The 27,598-nt window shown below is 46.0% G+C and overlaps 1 protein-coding gene across 1 annotated transcript in view; it reads right to left on the bottom strand.

Annotated features, from left to right (window-relative positions):
* Positions 1-24,930, bottom strand: part of KCNK9 (potassium two pore domain channel subfamily K member 9) — an 85,020-nt gene extending 60,090 nt beyond the window's left edge. Inside the window, exon 1 of the mRNA XM_065629690.1 lies at positions 24,345-24,930. Within this exon, the coding sequence (XP_065485762.1) occupies positions 24,345-24,930 (586 nt within the window). The remainder of the gene's footprint in view (positions 1-24,344) is intronic.
* Positions 24,931-27,598: the final 2,668 nt, after the last annotated feature.

Raw genomic sequence — 27,598 nt, forward strand, 5'->3', positions numbered from 1 at the left:
AGCAACAGTTCTGACAGATAACAGCTGCCTGCTGTATAACCCTTCAGCATCAGACCCTGGGTGAAATTCCACCAACTAGACATAACAGGAGTGAAGGATCAAAAAGAGAGTAAATATGGGGGAACAGCTTGAAATATAGTAAAAAAAAAAAAAACAACTAATGCAAAGTGAGTGAGTCTATCACTGAATGATAGAGCAAGAAGAAAACAAGTAGAGGAAGATTTGGATGCCTGGAAGTCTGCAGAGCACAAGGCTACCTTTTTTCCAAGACTGGCTAAGGCAAATTTATTCTCCACTTCACATACTACTTCTTTCTTTTCCCATTTGTCTATTAGGATGCTTTTTGTGCTGTTTTTTTCCTGACCCACCAGTCAACACTAATATTTAACTGATTACAGGCTATCCCATGTGAGTATTCTGTAGTATGAGTTGGAGGTAGTGTTCAATAAATGCCATTTATAGCCAGTTTGTGGCCATGTAAGACAGCAGGCATTTCTCTGGTACAGGAGAGCTTCCACCATGCTCTCATGCAGAAGACCACTCTCACAACATAGCATGCAATGGGGCATTTCTGATTCTACCTGATACCAATCAGCTCCACTATTTCAAACCAGCTGCTTCCTCACAGCTCACAGCACTTTGTAGGATAAGCAGTAACGCAGTACAGCAATAACTTGAGATGATAATTTAGGTTGCTGCTCTTTCTTAAGTGTCCGGATTTTTACAGGCTGTCTACCTTAATTCTCTACGCACATTAAAACTTCTTTGGGGAGAACGAGCGTGAATTTGTAAAAGAAAAAAAGAAAATAATCCAGGAATTTGGTGAACAATAACAGGTGCACACAGAAATTGAAATAGCACATTAGTTCACTGGATATGAGCTGGGCTTTTAAAACCCCAGCCAAGCATCTACATATTATGCACTGCATAAATGTAGGAAAAGAAAAGGGAAGGATTATTTCTCAGTGTAGACTGAACATGTAGGGGAAGACGAAGGCACTGTTATACCTATTTCACTTTTAGGAAACTGAGATACAGTCAAACTAAGGGGAGAAGCAGCAAGGTCCTTGGGCACCCAGAAGAGAGGTATAGCAATGCATATGCTTTATGTGTCAAACTCACAGAGTAAAATCCAAAACTTCATCCAAGGGGCTTGGGAGATGTGGCTGTCATGATTGTTAAAAGTATTGTGTTCAAATAAAAACTCCAGAATCCGTGCAAGGAACAAAAAACAGAGTAAATTATTTCCTCCTCATCTGAATACCATGCTAGAGCATCACATGCTCTCTCCCATGTAAACTCTCTTGCTGGATCCTTTTCTACAGAATGGCTCAGTTTTAACAGAACAGGTAGAAAGTGCTCACTCCCTACCTCCTCTTGCTCCAAGTAGCCTCTACCTGTGATCCTGAGCGTGCCTAAACGTGTGTTAGGTGTTGGGATGATAAGAGAGTGGTAGTTCTGCACACATGGAAAACTGCAACTGCTGTAACTGGAAGAGCTCAAAAATTCAAGGGGAAAAAACAAACAAACAAACAACGTCACAAACAGCAAAGGCATCAGAATAGTATTGGTTAGGTCACTTAAGCAGCAAAGAGAGCAATACCCGAGACATGAAGACACATCATCTACATCTCAAACCACCAGCAGCCCCGAGGCCGTGTTGATTTGTCTTTATGGCAGATGGGAGCTGGGAAAGGGAACTTGCTGGGACACCCTCGCGTTTCTGGGGTTGTATGCCACCGTTCTGCACCCAGGCTCACGGAGAGCTGTGTCACCTTTTCAGTCCTTCAACTGAATGAATATTGAATTTGATTGTGCTGTTCCAACCACAACAGCTCTGCTTCTGGAGGAAGAGCAAGCACGCGTTCTTCCCATGTCCTTCGTGACTCCTGTAACTAATGCATTCTTTAAAGTGTCTCTTTTCCCTCTCCCCTTTGCATTTCCATTCCAGCTGGCCACTTGCCATCACAGAGAAAAGCAGCACAGGCAGCAACACGCGGAAGAAACCCAGAGCCTGTGATAAAGCAGCGCATGAGTTAACACACGCCTGAGATACCAGCCAGTTCTGCCACCGCCAGACAAAAGGACACAAATCACTGAGATATTTCCATTCCACTTTTGAATTTGCTCTGGGCACTACTGACTTTTCACAGACTCATAGATTGCTCTTGCCCTTATCAGCACCAGGACTCATCTTTGTGAGCTAGTCTGCCTGGCATGCCTTTTTCAACAATAACGCCACTAAAGTAATTAACATTTCTTTTTAAGTTTTTGAGTCAAGGTAAAAGCACTCAGCCTGCAGAGTGCCGCTTTCATCAGAAAGGGCTGTTGTGCTTTTCAAGGGGCACAAGAGGATCGTTACACAGCTAAATACACCCAGGCATTGCGACAGCTTTGTAAGAAATAACTCGCACAGCCAGGTTTGGAAGGCAGCACATAAACAAGACCAGATTGAGGGTCCTGGCAATGGACATTCTAAGAACAGATGAAAGAGGGGAGCAGCAAGCCGTGGATTTTCCACCTATGAGCTGAGGAGGAAATTGTAACCCCCAGGCAGCACAAAATAACCTTTTATTTCTCAGCTGCTAAATTTGTCGCGAGTCCTGAAGCTTTTTTGCCTGTAACAAAACAGAGCCACAGTGTAGAAAAGGTGAAGAAGTGCTGTCCTACCACATCCTAGACAACATCCATGCTCCTGATACGTCTGGTACACTTGACCTAGGAGAGGCGCATGTCAGCATGCCTGCCCTATGATGGGGGATATGGCATGGTCCTAACACAAGAGAGCACTGCGCCTTCTAGCTGTCCTGAAAAGATGATGCCACATGCCAGGCAAAACCAGCCATGGAGATGTCTAGAAGTGTCTCACACATGGGGTCACGGGGAGCAATGTGCAAAGGATCATCCAGTGGAAGGAAAAAGCAAGAAGCCAGCCAACCCTGCCCTCCACATGGAGGGTTGACGGGCCAGCATTATGTCTCAGTGCCAGCCCAGAAGGACCACAACCAAAAATGAGAAGCACTCTGTTTCTGCAGAAGGTGCTAAGGCAGGTGGCATCATACGAGGAAAAGCTGAAGAGCTTGGCAGGAGCTCTGGAGGGGGGCTGGGCAAGGGGGTGGCTTTGAGAGATGTGAAAACCTGGCTGCCAGAAGTTGGACTGAGATCCACCAACTCATTCCACATAGCTCCCCAAACAGACACACTTCCTTTTCTTAGAAGCACAGATGCCTATATATATTTAAATCACTGCTCTAGTCAGGGGTTGTACTAGCTGTAAATTTTGAAACTGGAGGGAGGGAGAAGGCACTGAAGATTCCAGTATGTAATTTTCTCTTTTTTGGCTTATTAGATTATACCCTTGTTTAAGAACTAACTGTTCTTTTACTCGGTGTCCTTCTGGCAACCATCTCTACCTAGCAATACGTGGGTGTGTGCACTCCCCCAAGTTCGCTTGTACTTGCATAGCAAGTTCAAATGAAATACAGCTCAGAAATCGTACTCCCGCAGTCCAGGAGCAGGAGTATTTAGAGCAATTAATCACTAAAATGAAGAAAAGGCAATGACTGGCACTGTAGAAGAAGAGAAAAAAATGTTAACTCAGAGCACTACTGAAACGTGATCAAAATACACAATCTGGAGAAGAAGCAGCACGTCTGCCTCAGCATTACGGTGGCGGCAGCTGAACATCACAGCAATTTGGAGTTGTGCTGCTCACTATCAAAATTCTTCTTCGGGGCAATGCAGCCAGGAGAGTGGATTTGGCCGGTTCCTTTTTCCCCGAGGTGCTTTTGCTCTCTTCAGTCACACAAGTAATAATGACAATATTTAGTACTCCCTGAGTGTGGTTTAACCTACAGAACAGCTTCAGGAAGGCTTACATAGCCCTGTCCCCACTTTTCAGACCGAAAATAGAAGCATCAGTGTATTTGCCACACCTTTGCCATAGCAGCTTCTCTCCTTGGAGGTCTGTTTTCAAGACACCTAAAGCTGGAAGGTGTCCACAAATCCAGCTGAAGTCATTTAAGAAGTAACTGGGCTTGGCAAATTAGGATTGCAGATTATTGATCAACAACCTGGGTTCAGTGCCGTAGGTCCAGTATTCTACTCCAGCATTGTCTAATCCTGCTGAGGTAAAACTGTTTCCACAGCCAAATGCCACCACAGGTCAGAACAGCAGGAAGTGTTTTACAACTCTCCCACTAGTGTTTTAACCCCAAAGTTTGCTGAAAAGTGTTAGGGACCATTAAAAAGAGCTGTTCTACTAACGAGGCTGACACTAGGATGCTAAACCTAGCACAGAGAGCACACAAAACCCGTAGGTTCAGGCAACAGTGCTGGGATGCTGGTACCCTGCCTATGTTGCAGCTTTGTGAGCTGTGTGAATGTCTTATGTTGTATTAGACCATCTTTCAGATAGCTGTGCAGTGCAAATAGCCTGGGAACGTATAGTAGTGCTTATCTCAGGAGGCTTAAAAAATAAAATCTATAGATTCAGACTCTTTCAGAAAGGACAGTGCATCCCACGTCCAGATCCCCACAACCATGCAGGGCACAACGATGCCCTCAGCCCAGTCCAATTCCCACTGGCATCCCAGGGAAGATCAATCAAGATGTAACTGCTCTTAAACAGCACATGCAGAAGTTGTGATGTTCTGCATCTGCAGGCTACACCATTCAGGTGAGATATCCTCACCTGTCTTGAAAAAAACATCAAAGGAAACCAAGGTTCAACACTTCTGTTCTGAGCAGCACAGTACCTCAAGGTCTTCATCCTTCCCTCTCTATTGACTTCTCTTTTTCCCACATCTACAAGCTTTTCATGACCACACAGCCCTGCTCCATCTCCCTCAGCTCTCGTTTCTCATCACCCACTTCCCCATCTGCAACGCCATGTGTGCCAGCTGTGACTAGTGTCTTTTGGCTTCTCCAAAAAATGTCTCCAGGCATTGTTTCTCACATCATCTTGGACACAAAAGATGTCCTGATCTAACCCACAAGGCCAGTATCTTTCTTGGGATAAATTCTTCAGCTAGTCAGTGATGGTGGCAGCTGAGAGCGATTAGCAGAACATAGCTGTTATTATTTACATTATTTCTTCTCCTTCCATCTTATTACTTGTTACATTCATTTGTGTCTTGTTTCAAAGCAATAGAAATTTCTCCAAGGCAGTGACTTACTCCTCTGTTTTACAGGTATTATTCAATCTCCTGTGAATATCAACAGGAGTTGGTACCTCATGAGTCAGCATGCAGAAAAAGCAGTTTTAACATCTGTGTACAAGAACACCAGCACCTAGTTCAGCTTTCTTTAATACTTCACATGGCGACTTACCCCCTCAGGAGTAAGAGAAGAGGAAAATCTTCCAAGGGACGTTTGTGTTACAGGTACCTGAAAAGGTGGATTACCAAAGGACCAGGCATCTGTACTCCTTATTTTTAAAATGTCCTGAAAGGCATATTTTTCACATGTTCTTCAATGACTTCACACCCCAACCAACCTGTTTTCTAAACCCATATTTGGCAGGTACCAGCTTATTTGGCTTAGAAAGTAGCCTCCTAAGCGCAAAAGCTACTTTTGAAAATTGAGCTTTAGTTCTGTGGTCTTCTAGAGACTGTTTTTTGAAATTACCCTGAATTTCACGCTGGTACAGAGCCCAGTGCATCAGGGCTTAAATCCAAGGACAGGACCAATCATCATGACTGGCTCTAAGTTTCAGTGAGTGGGAAATCAGAAGAAAACCAACATCAAATCCAATTGCAGATATAGCTGTGCTGTTGTCACTGCCAAGTGGTGAGGCACACAGTTCAGCACATAACAGTTCACCTTCTTCCCAGGTGGGTCTTCCAATCTGTGCCGAGTACCACACCAGCAGCAACCCACTTAGGAAGTCTAAACCCAGCAGAGGTATAGCTACAGTAGGTTGTGATTTTGGAGCAGATGCACACTGGCATCTTGAAGGATTCAGAAGATAGCACACAAGCAAAAAGGATGGGGTTGCATGTAAGGCAGGCATCTCCACTGGGTTCCCCACATCAGTGATCTCCAGTCTTTTGGGAGGAACCCTCAATGAGGTCAAATGTGGTATCTCTGCCTCACCTCTACCATCTCATGCTGAACTCCAGTCCATTGCATCACTGTCTCCCTAGCCTTACCTGAAATCAATGTTTATAAATATCTCCAGGGTGGGTGTCAAGAAGATGGGACTAGACTCTTTTCAATGGTGCCCAGTGATAGGGTGAGGGGCAACGGGCACAGACTGAAGCACAGGAGGTTCCATCTGAATATGAGGAGAAACTTCTTTCCTTTGAGGTGCCAGGGCCCTGGAACAGGCTGCCCAGAGAGGTTGTGGAGTCTCCTTCTCTGGAGACATTCAAACCCACCTGGACACATTCTTGTGTGATCTGCTCTGGTGAACCTGCTTTAGCAGGTGGGTTGGACTGGATGATCTCCAGAGGTCCCTTCTAACCCCAACCATTCTTTGATTCTGTGAAACTACTGGTTCCTTGTTACTCTGGTGGACCAAAGCAAGGCCACTGTGATCTGTCACTGCAAGAGCCCTGGTGTTGAAGAGGTCTCACAGCTCAAGCTCAGCTGAAATGAAAGATGGGTGAGAAAGCATTGTCATGATCACTGCCACCAGCCAAAATGCAACAGCTGGCCCCTGACTCCAATTCCTGTTGCACTGGGACTGAAGGATAACGAGCAGACAAAGCTGGACCACCTCCACCTCCTGAGTGATGCCACCTATCCATCAGGCCCGCAAAATTAGAGGATGACGTCAGCAAAGTTTCCCAAACTAATACCTTGCAGTCTGAGTGAACTGGTATCTTCTCACAAAAATATTTCATCTTCAGACCTCCAACCAGCTCTGAAAAGGAACTTTACTGATTTCAAAATGCATGTACTGCTTTCCAGTTGGATATACAGAGTAGGCTGATATTGGCACACGTGTTCCACCATTCTTCTCCTTGCTAAGACACATATTTGGAATTAGTAAGTGAACCCAGTCATCAATTCATTCTCCCTGGCTCCTGCTTCACTTCTATTTCTTTTAACCCACTGCTTTACTCCAACACTGCCCCAGGTTGCCCAGAGAGGTGGTAGATGCCCCATCCCTGGAGACATCCCAGGCCAGGCTGGATGGGGCTCTGAGCAACCTGATCTGGGTGAAGATGTCCCTGCTCATGGCAGGGGGCTTGGACTAGATGACCTTTGAAAGTTCCTTCCAACCCAAACTATTCTATGAAGGAAGCGGAAATTTTTCACTACCCCAGTGTTTGGCCCTGAGCTTGCTGGTCCCTTCCTAGGGTGCTCTGCAGTAAATAAAGTTTATACAGTGACATTAAGATCGGAGGATGCTTTGCAGCTGAATAGAGAGCTCTGTTCAAGCAAAGGTTGGTCCGTCATTAGATCAGCCCACGGGTGAAAATGAAAGTGTGGTGACATTAGTGAACACCCTACTAGAAGCAAAGACTGCAGACCCACAGATGAGTCAGAAAATCTGTCTGTTCCAGTGCTTTAATTACATTGCTCATCCAAGAAAAGCCTGTTTTGGAGCCATTAGGTCAGAATCCGTTCTCCCCTAGCTGTAAATCACTCATAACTTGGTGAAGTCAATCGATTCATACTGGTGTAAGCAAAATCAAGCACAGTGCACTTGCACAGCCTTTGATCTTTCTGTCTCTCTCTGAACACAAGTTCACAGAATGCCATTAAAGAGACAAGGAACCCAGCCACCCAGGTCTCGTGCATGCTGCAGGCACTCTGAGCAGCAAGACTGACATCGAGCACTGCTGTTGGAAGGTGAAGGAGAAGCCATAAGAGAGACAGAAGTCTTCAGTGTCTCCTTCAAGATGAAAGGCTGTGGACCTCCCAGGGGCCCTACAGACCCTTGTAAAAGCGTTGGAATGTGTCACATTAGAAGGTCACATACAAAAGAAAATGTGATCTATTTGTCTGTCTGTCTACCTGCCTATCTTTCAGGTAATACTATCATTCTAATAGAAAAGCGAACACAGTGAAGCACAGCGCCTGTGGGGTCTCCAACAGTCTCAGTGAGCATGTACACCTTTTCTGATATATAGAAATAAAATTCCAGGAGGCTGAAGATCAACAAAGCCAGACATTTCTGTTTCAGCAAATCACCTGATTGAAGGATTCCAAGTAATGGTCTGTTTTGTCCTAATAGATGTTTCCAGCTTCTTCCTCTTCTTTGAAGTCTCTACCAATGTGCTGTGCAGGAAAACTTGTCAGGCTGTCATTGGCAAAGAGCTCTGCACTGTGAATGGAAGAAAAAGTCACCATTCAAAACACACGAGATATCTCCCCAATATTATGTGTATCAGGCAAGCAACCAAAGGATGGTCCTGGGTCATGGGAGTATTTCCTCCTTTTAAATCTAACAAAACTCCCACTGAGACAGCTGATGACACAGTCTTCTTGTTAGGAAGATCATCAGCCACCTGCTTAGTCCACAGTTCTGCCTCTTGCTTCCTGGGTCAAGGGGGACGTCAAGTTCTCAAAGGAAGAGGAGAAGAGGGAATGCCCTCAGTAGCAAGAGCAGCTTGGCTTGAACAAATTCAATAGAGAAGCCTGAAAGAATAGTTTGAATATTACCGATTGTGTTGAAAGATGTGAAGAGTTAAGAAAGAAGGCCATGAGACATAGACTCATAGAATCATAGAATCACAGAATGTCCTGAGTTGGAAGAGACTCACAAGGGTCATCAAGTCCAACTCCTGTCCCTGCATATGACAACCCCAAAATTAACACCATGTGTCTGAGGACATTGTCCAGTCTCTTCTTGAACACTGTCAGGCTTGGGGCCGTGACACCTCCCTGGGGAGCCTGTTCCAGTGTCCAGCACCCTCTGGGTGAAGAATCTTTTCCTAATGTCCAACCTAAACCTCCCCTGGCACATCTTCCTACCCACTCCTCAGGTCGCCAGAGAGATCAGCACCTGACTCGACAGCATAAGAACATTCCTGCGTCTAGGATTCCCTCCAAGCAGAAGAGTGGCTGAGGAATATAAAGCTTTTAGAATGCAGAGAGCTGAAAGGCTGTCCCCTCTTGGATGTCTTGAATCTAACAGTTCTTCTTGCAAAATGATTTTTTTTAAGTCAGTGGAGATGACTCAGGAGAAAAGAGCTTTTGAGGAGTTGTTTCTAATAATAACGTTGTAACACCCATGAATATATATCCATTTTAGATATATATTTACACTTCTTTAGTTCAGCTAATGCTCTTTCAGGAGGTGGAAAGTAAAAACCTCTTCTGTTATTTAACATCAACCTCTTTCAGGCCTTCTGTCCCAGACCCTGTATTTAATATACCATCTCCAGGTTCTGAAATGAGGTCCCGTGGGTTATACATTTTCCACAGCATTGAAATGTGTGCAGTGTGATGGAGACAAAGACAGAGATATCTGTAATGGCTAATATGGAACTGTATCGATTTTGTTGGTTATGTGGTGTTTATTTACTTTTTTAAGCCTTGTTTGAGAACATTTTCTGTTCCTTTCAGGCTACTGCCACATTTTCCATTTGCTACAGGAGCTAATATTGATGCTACATCGTGAGTGTGTGAATTTGTTGGGTGAGTAGGAGGGGATGCTTCCTTCAAAACACAGGCTCTCCAGACCAGATTCTGCACACATTCATCTCAGTTTAAAGTCAACAAATACACTGAAACAACCAAGTTCCACAGGATTTACAGAGAGTAACTGTGATCAGAATCTGTCCCAGTCTGTCAGGATCCACCATTTTTGTCTGTTGAGAAAGACGTAGGTGGTCTCTCCCACACCCTGTTGATGGAAGGGGATGGGAACACAATACCACATGGGAATAAAAAAGTAGCTTTATGGTGAACTGATATATGAACAAGAATTACCAGGGTGGTGGGAAGCGAATGAATCAGCCAGTCCTCGTGAAGACAAAGAAATTTTTCAGACACTACCCTGGCGCTCACCCACTCAGACACAGCAACTTTTCCTGGCCTCTGTGATACATCATCTCTTCCTCTCATAAAAGCCCAGTATCACAGTATCAAGAAAACCTCTAAAAATGACTCTGCCAAGACAAGATCAACTGATCCTACACTCAGTCAGTGAGATACAATCAGTCCATGGGTGCCAAGTCAGCCCAAGGCATTCAGAATTGTTCATCTGTAAATGAAGCCCCTACCAATTAGTCTAGAAATTATGGAACCCAAGCAAAGTTTGGGCATCTACACTTCCAGAATGAGGGAAGAATTCATCCACGCCACAGAACATGAAGAACTATATGGTCATGATCTCAGAGTTATTTTAAGAACAGCGTGTATCTATCTCACTGTTATGGTATAAAGACACAGACTTGGAGCCCATGGAGGCAGAAGGAGGTTTTGAAACACAAAAATGGAGGCCGTATAGATGGTTAGAGGGTTCTGCTGGAAAAAAAGTGCATTTGGGCTTAAAATCTGTGTAGTAAATTATCTGTTCTCCCCTTGGTGCAGGCAAGCAATTCTTCTCACTTTAATGGACAATTTTATGGCTGCTAATAACATTTGTAGCTAAGATAATGACAAGGATAATCAAATCGCATGCTTGAGGGCATAAACTGATTGCTGCGGGGGTTAGCAACGAAATCACCATCGCCATATATTGCACAGGTGTATTATGGGATACATTTCCTTCCTCCAAAGTAGAAAGGCACGATTGGGTGATTGTCCGTATTATGGAAATTGCTGGTTTGTATGCATGGGATTTAGAGAAAGAGGAGAAACCTCTTTGTTTCAGCATGACACAATTTGTTACCCAAAGCGCAAAATGAGCGGTGCTTGCAATATGAATATTGATGCCAGTTCTAGCAGAACAGCTCTCTTCGAGGCACATTCAGCCTTGACCATAATGAAGTCCACTACCAGATAGCAAACGTTGTTGTAGACTTAGCATGGTACTCTGAAACATCTGTAGAGTATATAAGCCCAGGAGCTGAGGGCTGGGAGAAACCTTAACTAATTATTTGACCTGTTTTGGGATGCTCAGTCCATCACTTCAGGTTTACTCAGTTCATGAGTCACCTCCTGTATCGCGGCTATCAACCACCACACTCGTAGGAACACGTCTTGGAGGGACCTCAATGGGTAGCCTAATCTCTTCAGATCTGAGGCAGGCTGAAGTATACCCAGCCCATGCATGCCAGGCAACTGTTTAACTCATCCACATAAATATCCTATGACTGGCACTCTGGAGGTTCCCTGCAGATCTTGTTGCAGCTGTTTCCACTGCTGACAGTGAATCTACATCTGCCATGCTGAAGAATAAACCTTGGGTAGATATGTAGAAAAAACTCATCACTGTCCTCTTTATAACGTTTCACATATGTGAAGACTCCTCCTACTCCTCCCTTCATGTATTTCTTTTCCAGACTAAACAATCTCTGTCCACTTCATGCTGAATACAGGTCAAGTTTTCTCTTAGTATTTTGATTTTTCTGTTCCTGTCAGAAAACACTGTGTATCCAAAACTGGGCCCAGTTTTCAAGCTGAAGCCTTACCAATACCAACAAAACAGGATAGCTACCTTCTGTGACTTACATCCAACACTTGCCTGTTTTGAACATCTCACACCATAGACTCATATTTAGATTGCAATCTATTTTATCAACATGATGCTGCAGTACTTGCATCTAGTCAGTTCACATCATTTTTCTATATGTGCGTTTGATGTTTTCTTCTGCAATGTAATACTTCACATTCGTCTTTACTAAATTTCATCATATTGATTTCAGACCACTTCTCCAATTTGTCAAAATAATTTTATATTCTGCTCCTGCCCTCCAAAGTGCTAGCCACTCCTCTCACAATTAATATGTGTACTCTGTTCTATCAGCCAAGTCATTAATAGGAACATTGAATAGCACCAACCACAAGACAGACCCTTGTAAGACTGTACATGTTATGTCCATCCAGTTTGACAGAAAACTACTGATAAATATCCTCTCGTGAAATTATCTAGTGGCAGATTTAGCAGCGGGCAACTGGATTTGTATTTTATGCCCCATTTGCAACCACATGCACACTGTATGTGCTTTTCACACATGTGGTAAGTCCAGCCACCTCCAGCCCACAGAGTGTGTACATCCAGACCTTGCACCCACCCATGGCAATTCAACACAGTCTATGTTTTTCCTACTGTAATTATGATGCTATTATAATGCCACATACGTAATAAATGTCAAGATCTACTGCTCCTCCACTATCAGCTACACCTGCTACTCTATTGAAAAAACAACCACCCACAGAAGTCCAACGTGAGTTACTCAAGGAAAAAATGTGTTTGTTCCAGCTTGTCCCTTGTTAACCCCTCAGTATTTTCATGCTGAATATTTAACAGCTTGGTCAAATATCTTTCTGAGTATCAAATTTGGGTTGACTGAGCATTAAGTCCACATGTTCTCTCCTGTCCCTTTTTTAAAGATAGGCAGCATGTTTGTTTTTCCTTGCAACAGCCACTGGTAGAGCTGTTCAAACAGCAGCCATAAAAAACTGGTGACACTGCTGACAGTGAACGGTTGCTGCTTAGAGAAGAGGTTTGATTCTTATCTAGATATTCAGCTGGAGACAAAATTGTAGGAGGCACTGATAATCCCTCAGGGAAGCAGGAACCTTCAGCAAAAAAGGACAAGATAAACTTACATAGATCCCAAGCAAGATCCAAGACAAACTTCAAACAGCCTCTGTGTGTACAGAACCATTAGAAATAAGGCAGGAGGAGACTAGTCCATACCTTGCCGCAAGGCAAGACAATATTCATAGGTCATTCTTGACAGATGCTTGTCTATCCTGTTCTTCAAGACCAAGCAAAGAAGAGCCCACACCCTCCTCAGGCAATGTATTTCAGTGTTTCACTAGTATCATTGCTAGAAAGATTTTTTTTGCTCTGTGGCCACTCTTAACACTCCCTTGCTGTTGTTTAACAGCTTTTCTTATTCACTGTACCACACTCAAGTTCTTTAGAAACAGAGCATGGTTTTGATCAGATTTGAAAAGCTCCCTCATGCTGGATTATTTTCAACTTGCAGTCAGGTTTCAACTAGTCATCCAAATCAGGAAAACATGTTTAAGAACCATCAACTTCCATTGTGATACTGATCGCTAGATTCTCAGAGCCAAGCTTCCATCTCGTGCATCTACCTTTTCAGTACTGCCAGCCTTTACTGTGGCCCATCTTGAGGAAAGAAAAACCTCTTGAAACCTTTAGAAAAGACATCTATATCACACCAAAATGCCAGCAGCTGACCTGCCTACATCATAAGGACACTGACTTCAAACCTCAGGCGAAAACAGCAATGTAGGAAGACTGAGGCTTTATGAAAAATTATCTCTGGTGCCAGTCCAGCCAGTCAAACCAGAGCCGAATGCAACCCATACAGATTAAGCTATCACAAGCATAGGAGTGGTACAAAGGCTTCTAAATGAAAATATAATTAGGGGTGGATATTTGGGAAGAAAACAAAATTGAAGCCATTCCGAATCACATCTAGCGCTTCTCAAACGTTAAAATAAACCTCTTGGATGTGCAGTACATTCATGAACTGACTTGTAACACTGCTAATTTGCTTCTGTTGGCCTACATTAGTAGGTATCAGCTTATGTTGTTTCCTCTGACTGGCAGACTGCACTCATTACTGCAAACACATTGCTACTAAAGCCCTAATTGTTTTGAAAAGTGCCCTTTAAATAGCAGGCCTTCTACTACTAGGCAGGATGAGCTTTAAAAGCAAATCATGAGCTTAAGCCTTCACTGCCAAAAGACTGGATGATCATTTATTTGTTTGTCAGACAAAAATATGCAAAAACTGAAAGGGCATCAGTACAGACTGAACATTACCATCTCCTCCCTCTTCTTGGGATGTTCATTCCCACGTGAAACAGCAAAGGAGGGAAGAAACTCTGAAAGAGAGAGTTTGAGAGGATCATTGAATTGTTAATATATCAGTTAAAAGCTCAGCTGAAGAGTTCAGGTCAAATCACTGGGATTTCCAGGTGCTTCCGATGGCACGGATCCAGTGTGACTGTTTAAACTATCAGTTGCCCAGAATTAGCTTTATCTCATTTCTAACACACCTAAGTAATAGTGCAAAACAGGCTGCAATGGTAAATCATATTTGTTGTCCAGGAGCAAACAAACACTAGATCAGGTACTTTTATGGAGGATGCGGCAGAGTGATGGTGGGTAGATCCTTTCAGATGTTGGGAGATACTCTCACCCCCCAAACAGTCCCCAGCCTTCCACATCCCAAAAGATGCTTTTTTCCTCTTTGGTAGTCTAGGGCAATCCAGGTCTTTTTGACAGCACTGTAACAATCTTGAATAATGCTGGAAGGGCATCTTTCTACTGTTTCCAGTCCTCAGCAGGAAATACTATATGCTTTATCCTGTAAGGAACTCTTCTAAAACTCTTGGTCTACCTCTGGAAGCGCAAGAAGTTCCCAGAGGCCAGAAAAACAGGGGGGGAGCATTGAGACTTCAAGTCACCTCTGCAGGTATGAGGTGTTTCTCTAATGCAAAACTGTAATGTTCAATCATCTTTATTTCATAAACAATTTTAAAACATTCCAGACTCAGTAACCTCATGAAGTTCAACAAAGCCAAGTGCAAGGTCCTGCACATGGGTCAGGGCAATCCCAAGCACAAATAGGGGCTGGGCAGAAAATGGATTGAGAGCAGCACTGAGGAGAAGGACTTAAGGGTGTTGGTTGATGAGAAGTTCAAGATCACCCAGCAATGTGTGCTTGCAGCCCAGAAAGCCAACTGTATCCTGAGCTGCATCAAAAGAAGCGTGACCAGCAGGTCAAGAGAGGTGATTCTGCCCCTCTACTCTGCTCCTGTGAGACCCCACCTGCAGTGCTGCATCCAGCTCTGGAGTCCCCAACATAAGAAGGACATGGACCTGTTGGAGCAAGTCCAGAGAGAGCCAGGAAGATGGTCAGAGGGCTGGAGCCCCTCTCCTGTGAGGACAGGCTGAGAGAGTTGGAGTTGTTCAGCCTGGAAAAGGCTCCAGGGAGACCTTATAGCAGCCTTCCAGTACCTAAAGGGGACCTACAAGAAAGCTAGGCGGGGGGCGCTTCTACAAGGACATGTAGTGATAGGACAAGGAATAATGGATTTAAACTGAAAGAGGGGAGATTGAGATCAGATACAAGGAAAAAATTCTTCACCATGAGGGTGGAGAGGCACTGGAACAAGCTGCCCAGAGAAGCTGTGGATGCCCCACACCTGGAAGTGTTCAAAGCCAGGTTGGATGAGGTTTTGAGCAATCTGGTCTAGTGGAAGATGTTCCTGTCCAAGGCAGGGGCATTGTAACTGGATGATCTTTAAGGTCCCTTCCAATTGAAACCATTCTAAGATTCTATTATTCTATGACAACACAGTCTGCATGCAGGGCCTTATGGTCAGGGCTTCATGCCCTTCCTGCTGCTGGAGTTCATTTCATTGCAGGTCTCCTAGTTTCTAGAGCAAAGTTAACGTAAGTACCAAACTGCAGATTTTTAAAACTTTTTAGTGGCCATAACATTATTTTCACTGAATGAAATCAGAACTGCTTCACCATACAGCCCAAACAATTAACAGCTTGTTGGACTTGATGATCCTAAAGGTCTATTCCAACCTAAATGATTCTATGATTGTATTAATCTAACAGCAACTGTTCATTAGTTCAAGTAATGGAGACCTAAACCTTTGAAACAAGAGTTATTTGACATCTTTTCGTACTGCATCTGGTCCTGAAAAGTTCCAGATTGGTGTGAAATGCAGCAAAGTGACAACTCAAAACTCTGTGTGGCCACAGGTTTGTAACAACGGTTGATTTCTGATACAGTTCCCATAGCAATGGCCTGTGATGGTTTAAACATAGGAGGAGGACATCCTCCCTAGAGGACATCAAAAGAAAAGAGGGTGGATGAAATAAAATATTCCATCTGCACCCAAAACACTTCTGTAATGAGATAATGGCAGCACACACTGGAAATTGCTGACAGAGCCAATTGCCTTGGGAGTAGATCTCTTTTACTTCTACCTTCCCTTCAATATGTCAAGAATATCGCTAAACTGGGACTCTACGAACATTTACTTGTAGCTAATCTTCTGTACAATTAGAGAGAGCTGCTGCACGTTTCATTCACCAATCTGTGCACTAAAGCCCTGTGAAATTTTCTTGTCTGAGAAGGCTCATGCAGCTGGCAAAGGGAGTGATCCTCTTCTGTGACTGGAGAGCAAGGAGACAATAAACCTCCCATCAGATACCTTTTAACCTCACTACTTGCCTGTTTTTCTCTGAAGCTCTTCTTTCTTACTGGTCCAGGGAATTGAAAGGACAATATAGTCTATTCCCTCCTAATCACCCTAATAAGCAACAAATACATCAGTCCTTAATAGAGATAGTCTTTCACTGACATGCTCTAATCACCTCCATAATGACAGCAGTTAAAAAGGATAATGAACCCTCTAACCAACGGATGACTGCATAAGCATCTTGTGGCAATTGGCCAGATATTAAAAAAAAATGGTTACTTAACTCCTAAAAAAGAAAAAAGAAAAAAAAAAACTGCTAAGAAACTTAGGAATTCTTCCCCTAAAACTGAAAAGTGTGCAATACACTTTAAAAGGAAAAAAAAAAAAAAAGGCATGTGAATGGATCAGAAGAGGCTGGATCAGAAGAGGATGTTAACTGTCGGGCAGCAATGAAAGGAAGCAAAATTTAAAAAAAACACCACCAAAACAAAGAAATGGAATAAAAAACATCATCATTATTCCTCAAGATTTCACTTTGCTCAAAGTTTAAAGTATGCAGTAGGCATGTAGTTCAGCCTTTCACTTTCAATTAAAAAAAAAAAAATCAATATAAATGCCAAAGTCAACATACGCTTTATCTCCACAAGTTCTGTTTGCTTCGTTATTAAAAAAAAAAAAAAAAATCTGTGAAGTGCTATTACAAATATTTTCCAGGAGTTGGTTTGCTATAGAATATTGCTCCTTGCATTGTAGGACTCATGTCAAATAATGGCCTGATCCAAAACTACCGTGACCCAAAATATTATCTCCATTATTTACAACAGACTTTAGATCAGGCCTTAATTTCTGTTGGTTTTTTTTTCCCTAATATTCCCTGATCCATACACCCTCTCACTTAAGTCCAAGAAACCACTGTAGCTACATCATCAACAATATCAATGTTAGTTGTAGCTAGCCACAGACTCGTGGTAGGGAACAGGTAACTAGAGGAAAGAAATCTATGCATATATTTTAACTTGAAGTCAGTGGATTCCATGGACTATAGCCCTTAGAAGGTAACAAATTCAAATTAATTTGCATCACAGCAATCTACATATGTGAAATTTCAGAAGTAGTCCATGGCTTCACCCAAAAATATCCACAAGCCAAAAAGAGGTGAATAGGTCTTCTACACATACCAAACATCTGTTGCAAGCCCACAGTAACCTCTTAGTTCAACTCAGAGGCAGTGAGGACTCTTACTGATTAGTTCTGCATCACCAGCAAACGTCCTTGCTAGCATCTGTTACCAGGGAAAGGGATATTTCATGTGGCCTTTATCCAGATCCAGTCAAGGATTTTTAGCAAAAATCCATAGAAAGCCCATACCTAAAAATCCTAAAGAGCCTTTGATAGGAGACCCATAATAATAAAAAAGATAAATATCCAGAATTGTACATGGTCCTTCATGTAATAAAGCTCCAGGTTCTGCTGTTATTGCATGTCAGAAGACCTAAGCTGCAGGAGTTTCCTAATATCACCTTGAATTCATTATGGATCTCTGCCTTTGGTTCATCTTCACTGTTTAATCTGGCTATAAACTAATGGCATGTGGTCTGAAAGAGAGAGAAGTGAGCTGTTTGGCAATTAGAAATAGTTCCCAACCTGAGTCTTCAGAAAGTCATTTTACTTTCTTGTCTCTAAGTTGATGATAATTTTTACACAGAGGTGTTGTTGAAGATTAATCACCTAATGTCAGTACAGCATTCTGAATATAAAGTGCTATGTAACTCCATCTCGAAGCCACAAGCATGGCTTTCAGCATTTATGAAGGAATATGCTCCGGCACTGAAGGAACTCAGCACCTCAGCTCAGATTGCCTTCAAGGGGAGACAGCAGCACTCTGGTCCTCGCTTTGTGCCAGATCAGCATTGTCTGTTTCAAAACCCATGGTGTCCACAAGCCAAGCTCTTCCATTAATCAGTTTTCCTTTAGATCAAGCTTTATAGTTCTGATGCTGTTCCCAGAGAAAGCAAAGGGATTTTTATTCTTTTTAGTGGAAGCAGGCATGAGCCCATAGCTAACATCTAAACTTCTACACTTAGAACACCTCTTATCCCTCCCAGTTCTGCCCTGTAAATTTCTGCTTGCCATCCTTGTATTAGCAGCATCATTTTCTTCAGCTAACTTCTTTCCCAAAAGAATCCCTGACACCTCTAACTTCTAGCCTTCCCTGTGGACAAACAGATATTTCTGTGCTGACGCTTCCCAAGGCACATAAATGGTTTTACTGCATAGAAAAATAATCAAAAAGCAAAGATTTCAAAGATCTTTGGTGTTCTTTCTCAAAAAAAAAAAAAAAAAAAAAAAAAAAAAAAAAAAAAAAAAAAGACGTTAGCCCAGGAACTATTAGAGCTCAAGATGTAGAAAAAGGAAGATTCAGAAAATCATAGAACATATGGCTGATAAGGCTTCAAGAGGTCAGCCAGTTCACCTTGCTCCCCAAAGACAAAAGCAGCTATAACTTAGCCACTCCTGACAAATTTTTATCTAAACTCTTTTTAAAACATTCCAAAGACAGAGATTCCACAGTCTCCTTAGGCAATCTCTTCCAGCATGCAACCAGCCTGACAGCTGGAGTTTCCTCATGCCTAATCTAAAGCTCACTTGCTTCAGTTAAAGAAAAAAGTTACAAATAGTTAGAAGGAAATCAAGGGGCACTCAAACTTCAAGACACTGATTTCTCAAGCTTGGTTACACTAAATAAATCTGCTGAGTGGCTGGAGTCTTCTCTACGCTTCCCCAAAACTGTTTTCAGACTCTTACTGGATATTGCATTTGCGCTGCCAGTAAGCCATACAGTGAGAAGTTGCTGTTCAGCATCAGTCTGAGCTGTACTTTTGCCTTGCTTATCAGTGATTTTTTAAAAGCTTTTGCTGATGTGCCTCTGGCAGGAATGTGAGGTATCATTGCAAAACCAGTTTTCAAGAACTCAGTAACTGTTTCTATGAATATGCGAGTAAGGCATATTCACAAATAGTCCCCTCTGTGTTAGCAGAATGCTGTTTTGTCTGGGTTTTTTTAATCTCCTTGAGACAAAGAATATAGTGTGACAAGATCTTGCAGAATATTTTCATTATGTAGGGGAACAAAATCCTACACACAGTTCATCTCCATGGGGCTCACTGACGCTGACCTCCTCCTTGCCTGGGAGATACCACCAGCAGATATTACAATGCTGGTCATCCAGTATTCTCCACTGAAGATTCAGATGGTGTGAATGAATAGATTCCTAATTTCAGTGCATCTACAAGCATTCACACCACCAAAAAATCTCGCCCTCTACTTTCACATGAGTTTATTAATCATAGAGTGGCTATAACCTACTCTGTGCTTGTTTGGTTTTTTTATATGAGATATGACCTTCATGGTCCTGGCAAGCCATGAATGCAGCAGTTAATTGACCAAAGCATTGGTATCTTTATTCTCTACCTTTCCCTTTTCATGTCTTGTTTTCTTCTTTTCTTTTCTGTCTTTCATTTGCAAACTGTCCATCTGCCATGATATCCTACTCAAAGCTTTTCAATGGACTGCTTCTAAATATTACCATCCATCAAAACCCAAGAGCAGACTCAAAACACTAGAGGCTGATCTGAAAGGAAAAGCAATACTAACAAAATAATTTACACATGAAAACAATTACATCTTTTTCTAACCCAAATTAGAGACATCGCAACACTACCAGTTTGGTATTTTTATACCCATTTTATAGAAGGGTTAAGTGATGCAGAGTAAGGATATGGAGACTTTGCTACTATCCTGAAATGGATTTAAGCATTTGTTTGCTTAGTTCATTAATGTAGGTTCAAATTCCCTGTCAGGCCACCATCTGCCAGAAGCATGCAACCTCCACTTCTGGATGCAGACAGTTCCTGAATGTTTAGCCACTCAGTAGCCAAACAGCTGTCAATAGGTTGATATTCCATTCACCACTACAGGTATTACACTGCATTCTTGAAAAATATTTTGTCCATGTTCACCAGGATACTTCAGTCACTGCTTGTAGGTTTGAAACTGAAAGGCCTAAAAGCTAGAGAAAGAGACTAGCAATTCACTGCACACACCGTCTGAATTTTGGTCCCCTTACAGTCACTTCTCAGGAAAAAATAAATAAATAAAAGTTCTCAATCTGTTTTTGTTTCAGTTCATTTTAGGGTGACATAAACAGCTTTCAGTTCTTTACATTCTGCAGAAGCCTCCAGAAATATTCAGTGTTTACTAGAGCTTGGTGGTGTTAAATCAAGTATGACTATCACCCTTTAAGGCCTAAATGATGGAGTGATATCCACACCAATAACAGATTTTGACAGTGTTGACACCTGCTTACATAGATGCAGCTTACTCACTAGTCTAAACCTGTAGAAAAGGGCATTAAAACTTCGTAGGAATCCTAAGAATTACGTTTTATTTTCAAAAGTTGGTGTTTTTATTCATCATATCCAGCCTCTTGATGAACTCTGTGGTGTATTCTACAGTGTATCTCATAAAAGAAATGTAGCTGGATTGAGAACTTGATTAAATCGCTCTCTGCCATCATTTTGGCTGTGTAACTGGAAATAGATAGGAAATTGTACTAGCTAACTCTGAAGTGAGAAAAATCCTGAAGTAAACTCAGCAACTGGTGAGAGCCAAGAACAGATTAGCTCTTTTCGATCACTTAAAAAACTTGCACAAAATTCAAACATGACCAAAACTTTGTGAAAGCAGGATATTTTTATCCTGCTAATGGGTTTTAGGAGCAGAGCCACCAAATGTTGTAGCACCTGCTGTTGTGTTGTTGTTGTTGTTGGGTCAGTTAAAAAAAAAAAAATAGAAAAAAATAACATTGCACCTAAGGAGCTGAAAAAAATGTTGTCTCACAGGTGAAAAAAAGCATTTACTTGACCAGCTCTCACTTCTTTGTTTAGTGCTCAGCTTCACAAGCGAGCAGCAACCCCCTCCCACCCCAAAATGCCATCAATTAGAGGAAATGGGAGAGCTGACCCAATCTTGTCGCTTTGCCACTCACAGGAGGTTTTCAGTTTCTCATCCTCCCATCCCAACAGGTTTCAAAGGACGTTTTTAGAAGAAGCAACAAGCCACGGAGGTTGCGGGACAGGGCGCAGGGGGAGAGGGACAGAGCCGGTGGCAGGGAGGCGGGAGCTGTCCGTTCAGCACCACGAGAGCTGTCCCTTCAGCACCACCGGGACCTGTCCGTTCAGTACCACCGGGATCTGTCCCTTCAGTACCACCGCCCTCCCCACCCGGGACCACCCGGTAGCACCGCGGAACCGCCCCGGCACTGCAGAACCAGCCCCCACCAGGCTGCCGATCGCTGCTGGCTCATGGTCCGTGGCCAGCGATAAATGGCTGTGATTAAATTAAAGCCACAGCCGTTCAAATCAACACGGTGAAGAGGTGATCGCTTCAGACACATCGCTAGCACAGCAGTATCAAGGGGAACAATTAAGTTAGACGTAAATTAGCCTGCTATCATATGCATATTGCCGGACTTTGTGGTCCGCTGATTCCTGTCGCGCTTCTCCGAAGAGAAGTTCTGTGGAGATAGTTGTATCACTCTAAATTAAGCAGCAAAGGTTTCTATGCACTCTGTTTTCAAAATCAGCCTGCAATGGTTAGTTAGATGCACTTTTGCAGGAGCACCTACTGACTACGGCACGTTCACTAACGCGTACACCACTGCATGTGCATCTTGAAGTCTGTCTGGAAGGTGTCAGAGGAAGAAGGAAATATGTGTGACAGTCAAATGAAAAATAAGAACCACCATAAAAGATTAATAAGAACATTTTAGATCACTGCCTTGTGCAAGAAACATAAAGAAATTTTCTTTTATTTTCCTGAGAATTTAAACACAGAAAGTCTTTTTTTCCCCCCTCTGTGAACCAAATTATTTTAGGATATTAAAGAAAAACCTTCATGCTCACTTTTACAGACTATCAGTAGATCAGATAACACCACGAATCTACTTTAGTACTGAAGAGATGATACACAAAATAGAAGTGCATTTGGCAAGATGCAGATAGTAACTATTAATAAACTTTTGAAAGACAGATCACATCTCCTCCTGGAGAAGAGTTTCCCAGATGAACAATCATTTGTTCTTCTGCACCATTCTTTATTATCACTCTTCCTCCCAGTGGTTCCCTACTGCTATACACATTTTAAATTTAAACAATTCTGACATCCCAAAGCACCCCTGCCTACAAAAATGCATGCTATCCTCTGCACGCTGATGTGCTCCGAGATTCCTAAACAAATCCCAGCTCTTTGCAGGAGAAAATGCTAAAGCTTCCCAAGCAAGTTGTACTTGTTTCCAGGTAAAATATGATCAAAACAGCAAACTACTGTAAAAACAGCCCTTTCTACCTGTCACTGACTGAGTTTAAGAAGGCGGAAAGTATTGCAGCCACCTCTCAGGCAGGAGAATAGGGCACCATGCGTACACAGGCGTGTGCACAGAAGCCTTGTTGTAATCCAGAGAACAACAGCCCCGTATTTATTCACTTAGCACAAATACATGACAAGACACAGATCGAGGAAGAGAAAATCAACAACCAAAGGAGGAAAGAGAGTACTGACATCATAATGAACAGCAGGAAACCTTGGTCATCAGCCAAAGTTACATTCTACTTTACATTCTATAGCCTATTCATATATGCATTTTATATATATGTCTAGTAACAGAAGACAAAAAAGTTATTATCCCTTAAAAATCTCATCTTTGTAAGGAAAATAGGCTTTATACTGTCAGATGGTCATTCAAAGGAAATCTTTTACCTCCCCAGGTATAATACAGTCAAGTACAAACATGAATAAACACTGCTCAAAGGGCAGTGGACAGCTGAAAACTGTCCCTATCTTCAGGTGGCAATGTGCAAATTTCTTGTAACAAGCCCTAACTGGTAAAAAGATTGGGTCCTGCTGTATTAATAAGAGAGCGAGTCTTTCATGTCCTGTTCAGTATAATGCACTATGAAACAGCCACTGAGCTAGACAGGTCTTTTTAGATCTCCCCAGATATTTGGGGGGAACATCTACAAGTGCTGGGAGAAGAATGTTATCAACTGCCTCAGTAAATCCATCTAATTGAATACAAAACCAGGAAGAACAAACTTGCTCATCAAGCCAAAACCAGAGTTGTGGCACAGTTCTGCATGCACTTGTGTTTATTTTTGAACAGGGGAAGCAACTTTACACGAAACACTGCGCTTTAGCTGCGGGAAGCAGAGAAGTACAAAATGATAGCCTGTGGTCATGTCCACTGACTGTCCCTTGACCATCCTGAGAAATGGCATGTCTGGGAAGCTGGGCAGCATGGATGTGACAGCAGGCATCATTCTGCCCATCGGACCGTGTGCCCACAAAGAGGAGACGCAGACTGCGACCTGTTGGCACATCAGACACTCTGGCTGCAATAAAAACTTCAGGAACACATTGGGAATGCCCAGGAGAGGCCCAGCGTTGGGACCACAGCTGTGGGAACCCCCAACACAGCCTTTGACAACGCCAAAACAAAGTTTGTGAAAACAGGGCCACGCTTGGCCACACCAAGGGCTTTCCCAGCTGGTCCAGTTTCCATGCCCTCATTGTTTTCTTCCTCGTCCAACTGCCTTTTGCCTACGTTTTCCCCATATCTCTTAAGCAAAGGTGCAAGGAGAAGCACGGCAACAGGGCCTCATGCTTCCTGAGAGGAACCCCAGGAGAGAGTGATACTCCACCTTGCCACCCAAGCCACAGCTCGGTGGCACCCACCTGGCCAGTGTCAACCCCACCACCAGGCCAGCCCCACTTCTCTCCAGACCCACCCAGGGGACACAGGCTCCATCTCCAGGGGAAGAGATGCGGGACACCAACAAGTCCAACAAGTGCCCTGTGAAGAGCGATGACTTACATAACACGGGAGAGAAGCCAAAAAACTCATCCAGCCCTTAACCCTTTGCATGCTACGCCCCCCCTGCCCCTCCCAACCAGGGGGGCTCTTGCCCCAGCCCTGGCCCTGGCCCCAGAGGGCCTCCCCGAGGTGAGACACTCACCAATGGTCGTGATGACCGTGATCGCAAAGTAGAAGGAGCCGGCGAATTTCCACTGGACGCCGGCCCGGTGCGGCTCGGACTGCATGATCACCAACTCCAGCTGCCGGTAGTCCTCGCTGGTGATGTTGTACTTTCCTTTCAGCCGGATCTCCTCGGCTTTGAGTTTCTCCTCCTCCCGCATCTCGTTGTCGGACTCCAGGGCATCAAAGACGGCAGCCCCGACCAGCAGGTAGGTGAACGTGCAGATGATGAGGGACAGGGTCCGCACGTTCTGCCTCTTCATGGCCGCCAGCAAGGGGCGAGTGAGGGGACCATGTCCCCCCCTGGCCGCCCGGGGATCCGACAGGCCGCAGCAGCCGCAGCAGGGGGGCAGCTGCCGGGGGGGCTGGCGGCGCCCGCCGCCGCCGCTGCCGCTGCTCCGGGGCAGCTTGTGCTGCGGCGGCGGCCGCTCTCCGCCCGCCTGCTCGGGCTCCTGGGAGGAGGAGAGACACAGGAGGCTGCTGGAGCGCCGGGACCAGGTGCCCTGGAGCCGGGAAACTCTGCGCAGGACCTGCCCAAACCAAGCCGTCCCAGTGCGCAGGGCCATCCAGGGCACCCCCGCTCCTCCCCAGCACCGAGGCCAGGGGCAGGGGGTCCCCGCCGCGGGAAGGGGGCGCTGGGCGGCTCCCCGCCGAGGGGCCGGCGGACCCGGCCCGGAGTCCTGCGGCGGGCGGGTCCCCCCGCGAAGTTGGCGCGGCGCCGCGGGGAAGGGTCCCCCGCAGCCCGGGCGGGGCGCGGCAGGGAGGCGGAGGCCGCCGCCGTCCCAAGTTTCTTCAGGCGGCGCGGCGGGGCCGGGGGGGGACGGGCGGCGGCAGCGCGCCCATCCGCGGGGAGCCGCGCGGGGGGCGAGGGGCGGAGGGCACCCGGGCTCCGGCCGGTGGGGGCGGCCCGCGGGGGCCAGGCCCGCCCCGGCCCCGGCTGCCTGAGGGAGCGCCGGCCGGGAGGGTCGGGACGGGCTGGGCGCTTTATTCCTTCCGCCGCGGTGCGAGGCGGGCGGCGGGGAGCCGGGCTGCTGCAGGTGGCCGCGGTGCGGGCAGCGGAGCGGCGTCCGGCGCGGCGAGGGCGGCGGCGGCGGTGTCAGGCGGCGGGCGGGGAGTTGGGGGCAGCATCCCCGGGCGCGGCGGGCAGCGCCGCCGCTCCGGCGGGAGGCGGGGGCGCCGGGCCGCCGGCGTGGCCCTGGCGGCGGGGAGCCAGCGCCGAGCGGGAGGAGCGGCGCGGAGCCGCCCCGGCCGGCGGGCGGGGGAGGCGGGAGGGCAGCGAGGAGGCGCCGGGAGCGGCGGAGCACCTGCCCGGGGCAGCGGCGGGGCGGGACGGCGGCGGGCGCTGCCTCCGGGCTCGGGCTGCCGGGCGGAGCGGAAAAAATCCGGCGGCTTCCCCGGCGAAGAGAGCGGCCCGGGAGAGCGGGGAGGGGGCTCGGCCCCAGTCGGACACAAAGCCAGAGATGAGAAGAAAAAATTAAAAAAAAAAAAAAGCAAAGAAAAAAAAAAAAAGCGCGCTACTTTCACGGCTGCTCCCCCGGCGCTCGGGGCTGGGGCTGCTTTATTTAGGATGATTTTAGAACAAAGCCGTTAAGAAAAAGAGCAACCGTCCTCCTCCTCCTCCTCCTCCTTCTCCCAAGCTCTTGACATCATCTCGGGGAAAATCGAGCCCGCGCCCCTCAGCCATCGCCCGCGCGTGTGTGTGAGCGGGTGTGTGTGTGTGCGTGTCCGCTCCGCCGCTGGCACGGGAGGCGGGGGCTCGCCCCGGCCCGCCGCGGGGAGCGGGTTAACCCCCTCGGAGCCGCCACGGAGAAGCCGCGGGGCTCTCCCGGCGCGGCTCTTCCTCCTTCTCCCGGGCTTGGCCACGCCCCGGCCGCCGAACGGGGCCGGGCGGTGTCGGCGGAGCGGGTCCGCAGCGCTCCCTCGGGGACGGCCCGGAGCGGGTGCCGGCCGGGACAGGTGTTCTCTCCTCACCCCCTCGGGCCCGCCCGCGCCGCAGCATCTGCCGCGCCTCCCCGCGCCGCGAGCGGCAGAGGGACGGAGGAAGCGGCAGCGCTGCGCTCGACCGGGGGACAGCGGCACCGCGGCCACACGCTGAGGTCTGCATCACACACACCACCGCTCCGGTCCCTTCCAACCCGAACAATTCTGTGATTCTATGAGATACAGCCCTATAGCTCCACGCAGTACAGTTACACACACGCGGACCCACACGCCGCAGCTGCACACATTGCAGTTGCGTGCACAGCCCTGTACACCGCATCTCTGTGCATAACGCTGCCCTACACACCACAGCCCCACACACAGTTCCGCGCACACCGCCCCTTGCACCCCGCGGTTCCACACACACAGAGCCCCCGCACACACAGCACAGCTCTGTTCACACAGCCCCCACACACACACCATAGCCACAACTCTCCTATACACAGCTCCACAAACACAGCCCCCAAAAACAGCTGCATGCATCACAGCCCCCCAGTCCCCAGCCAGACCCACCACAGCATCACAGAATCACAGAATCACAGAATGTCAGGGATTGGGAGGGACCTCAAAAGATCACCCAGTCCAATCCCCCCGCCGGAGCAGGAACACCCAGATGAGGTTACACAGGAAGGTGTCCAGGCGGGTTGCAATGTCTCCAGAGAAGAAGACTCCACAACCTCCCTGGGCAGCCTGGGCCAGGTTCTGTCACCCTCACCGGGAAGAAGTTTCTTCTCATCTTTAAGTGGAACCTCCTGTGTTCCAGTTTGTACCCATTGCCCCTTGTCCTATCATTGGCTGCCACCAAGAAGAGCCTGGCTCCATCGTCCTGACACTCACCCTTTACATATTTATAAACATTAATGAGGTCACCCCTCAGTCTCCTCCAAGCTAAAGAGACCTAGCTCTCTCAGCCTTTCCTCACAGGGGAGATGCTCCACTCCCTTCATTATCTTCGTGGCTCTGCACTGGACTCTCTCAAGCAGTTCCCTGTCCATCATGTACACGAAAGCCTCCCCACAACACATGGCCCCACACAAACTGCACAACCACACCACAGCCCTCTGCACGCCCCAGCCCTCCACACTGGCCCCATCCCACCCACACCACACAGCCCCCTCCCCAACTGCAGCACAACCTCCCCAAGCACAGGCACACACATAGATCCTCACACACAACATACACAGAGTGCACATTCCCAGTGGTTCAGAGGAACCAGCTCCGCTCCACATCTCCTGGCCCCACGACCCCTGAGCC

The sequence above is a fragment of the Caloenas nicobarica genome, chromosome 2 (assembly GCF_036013445.1).
Source record: "Caloenas nicobarica isolate bCalNic1 chromosome 2, bCalNic1.hap1, whole genome shotgun sequence".
Lineage (NCBI taxonomy): Eukaryota > Metazoa > Chordata > Aves > Columbiformes > Columbidae > Caloenas > Caloenas nicobarica.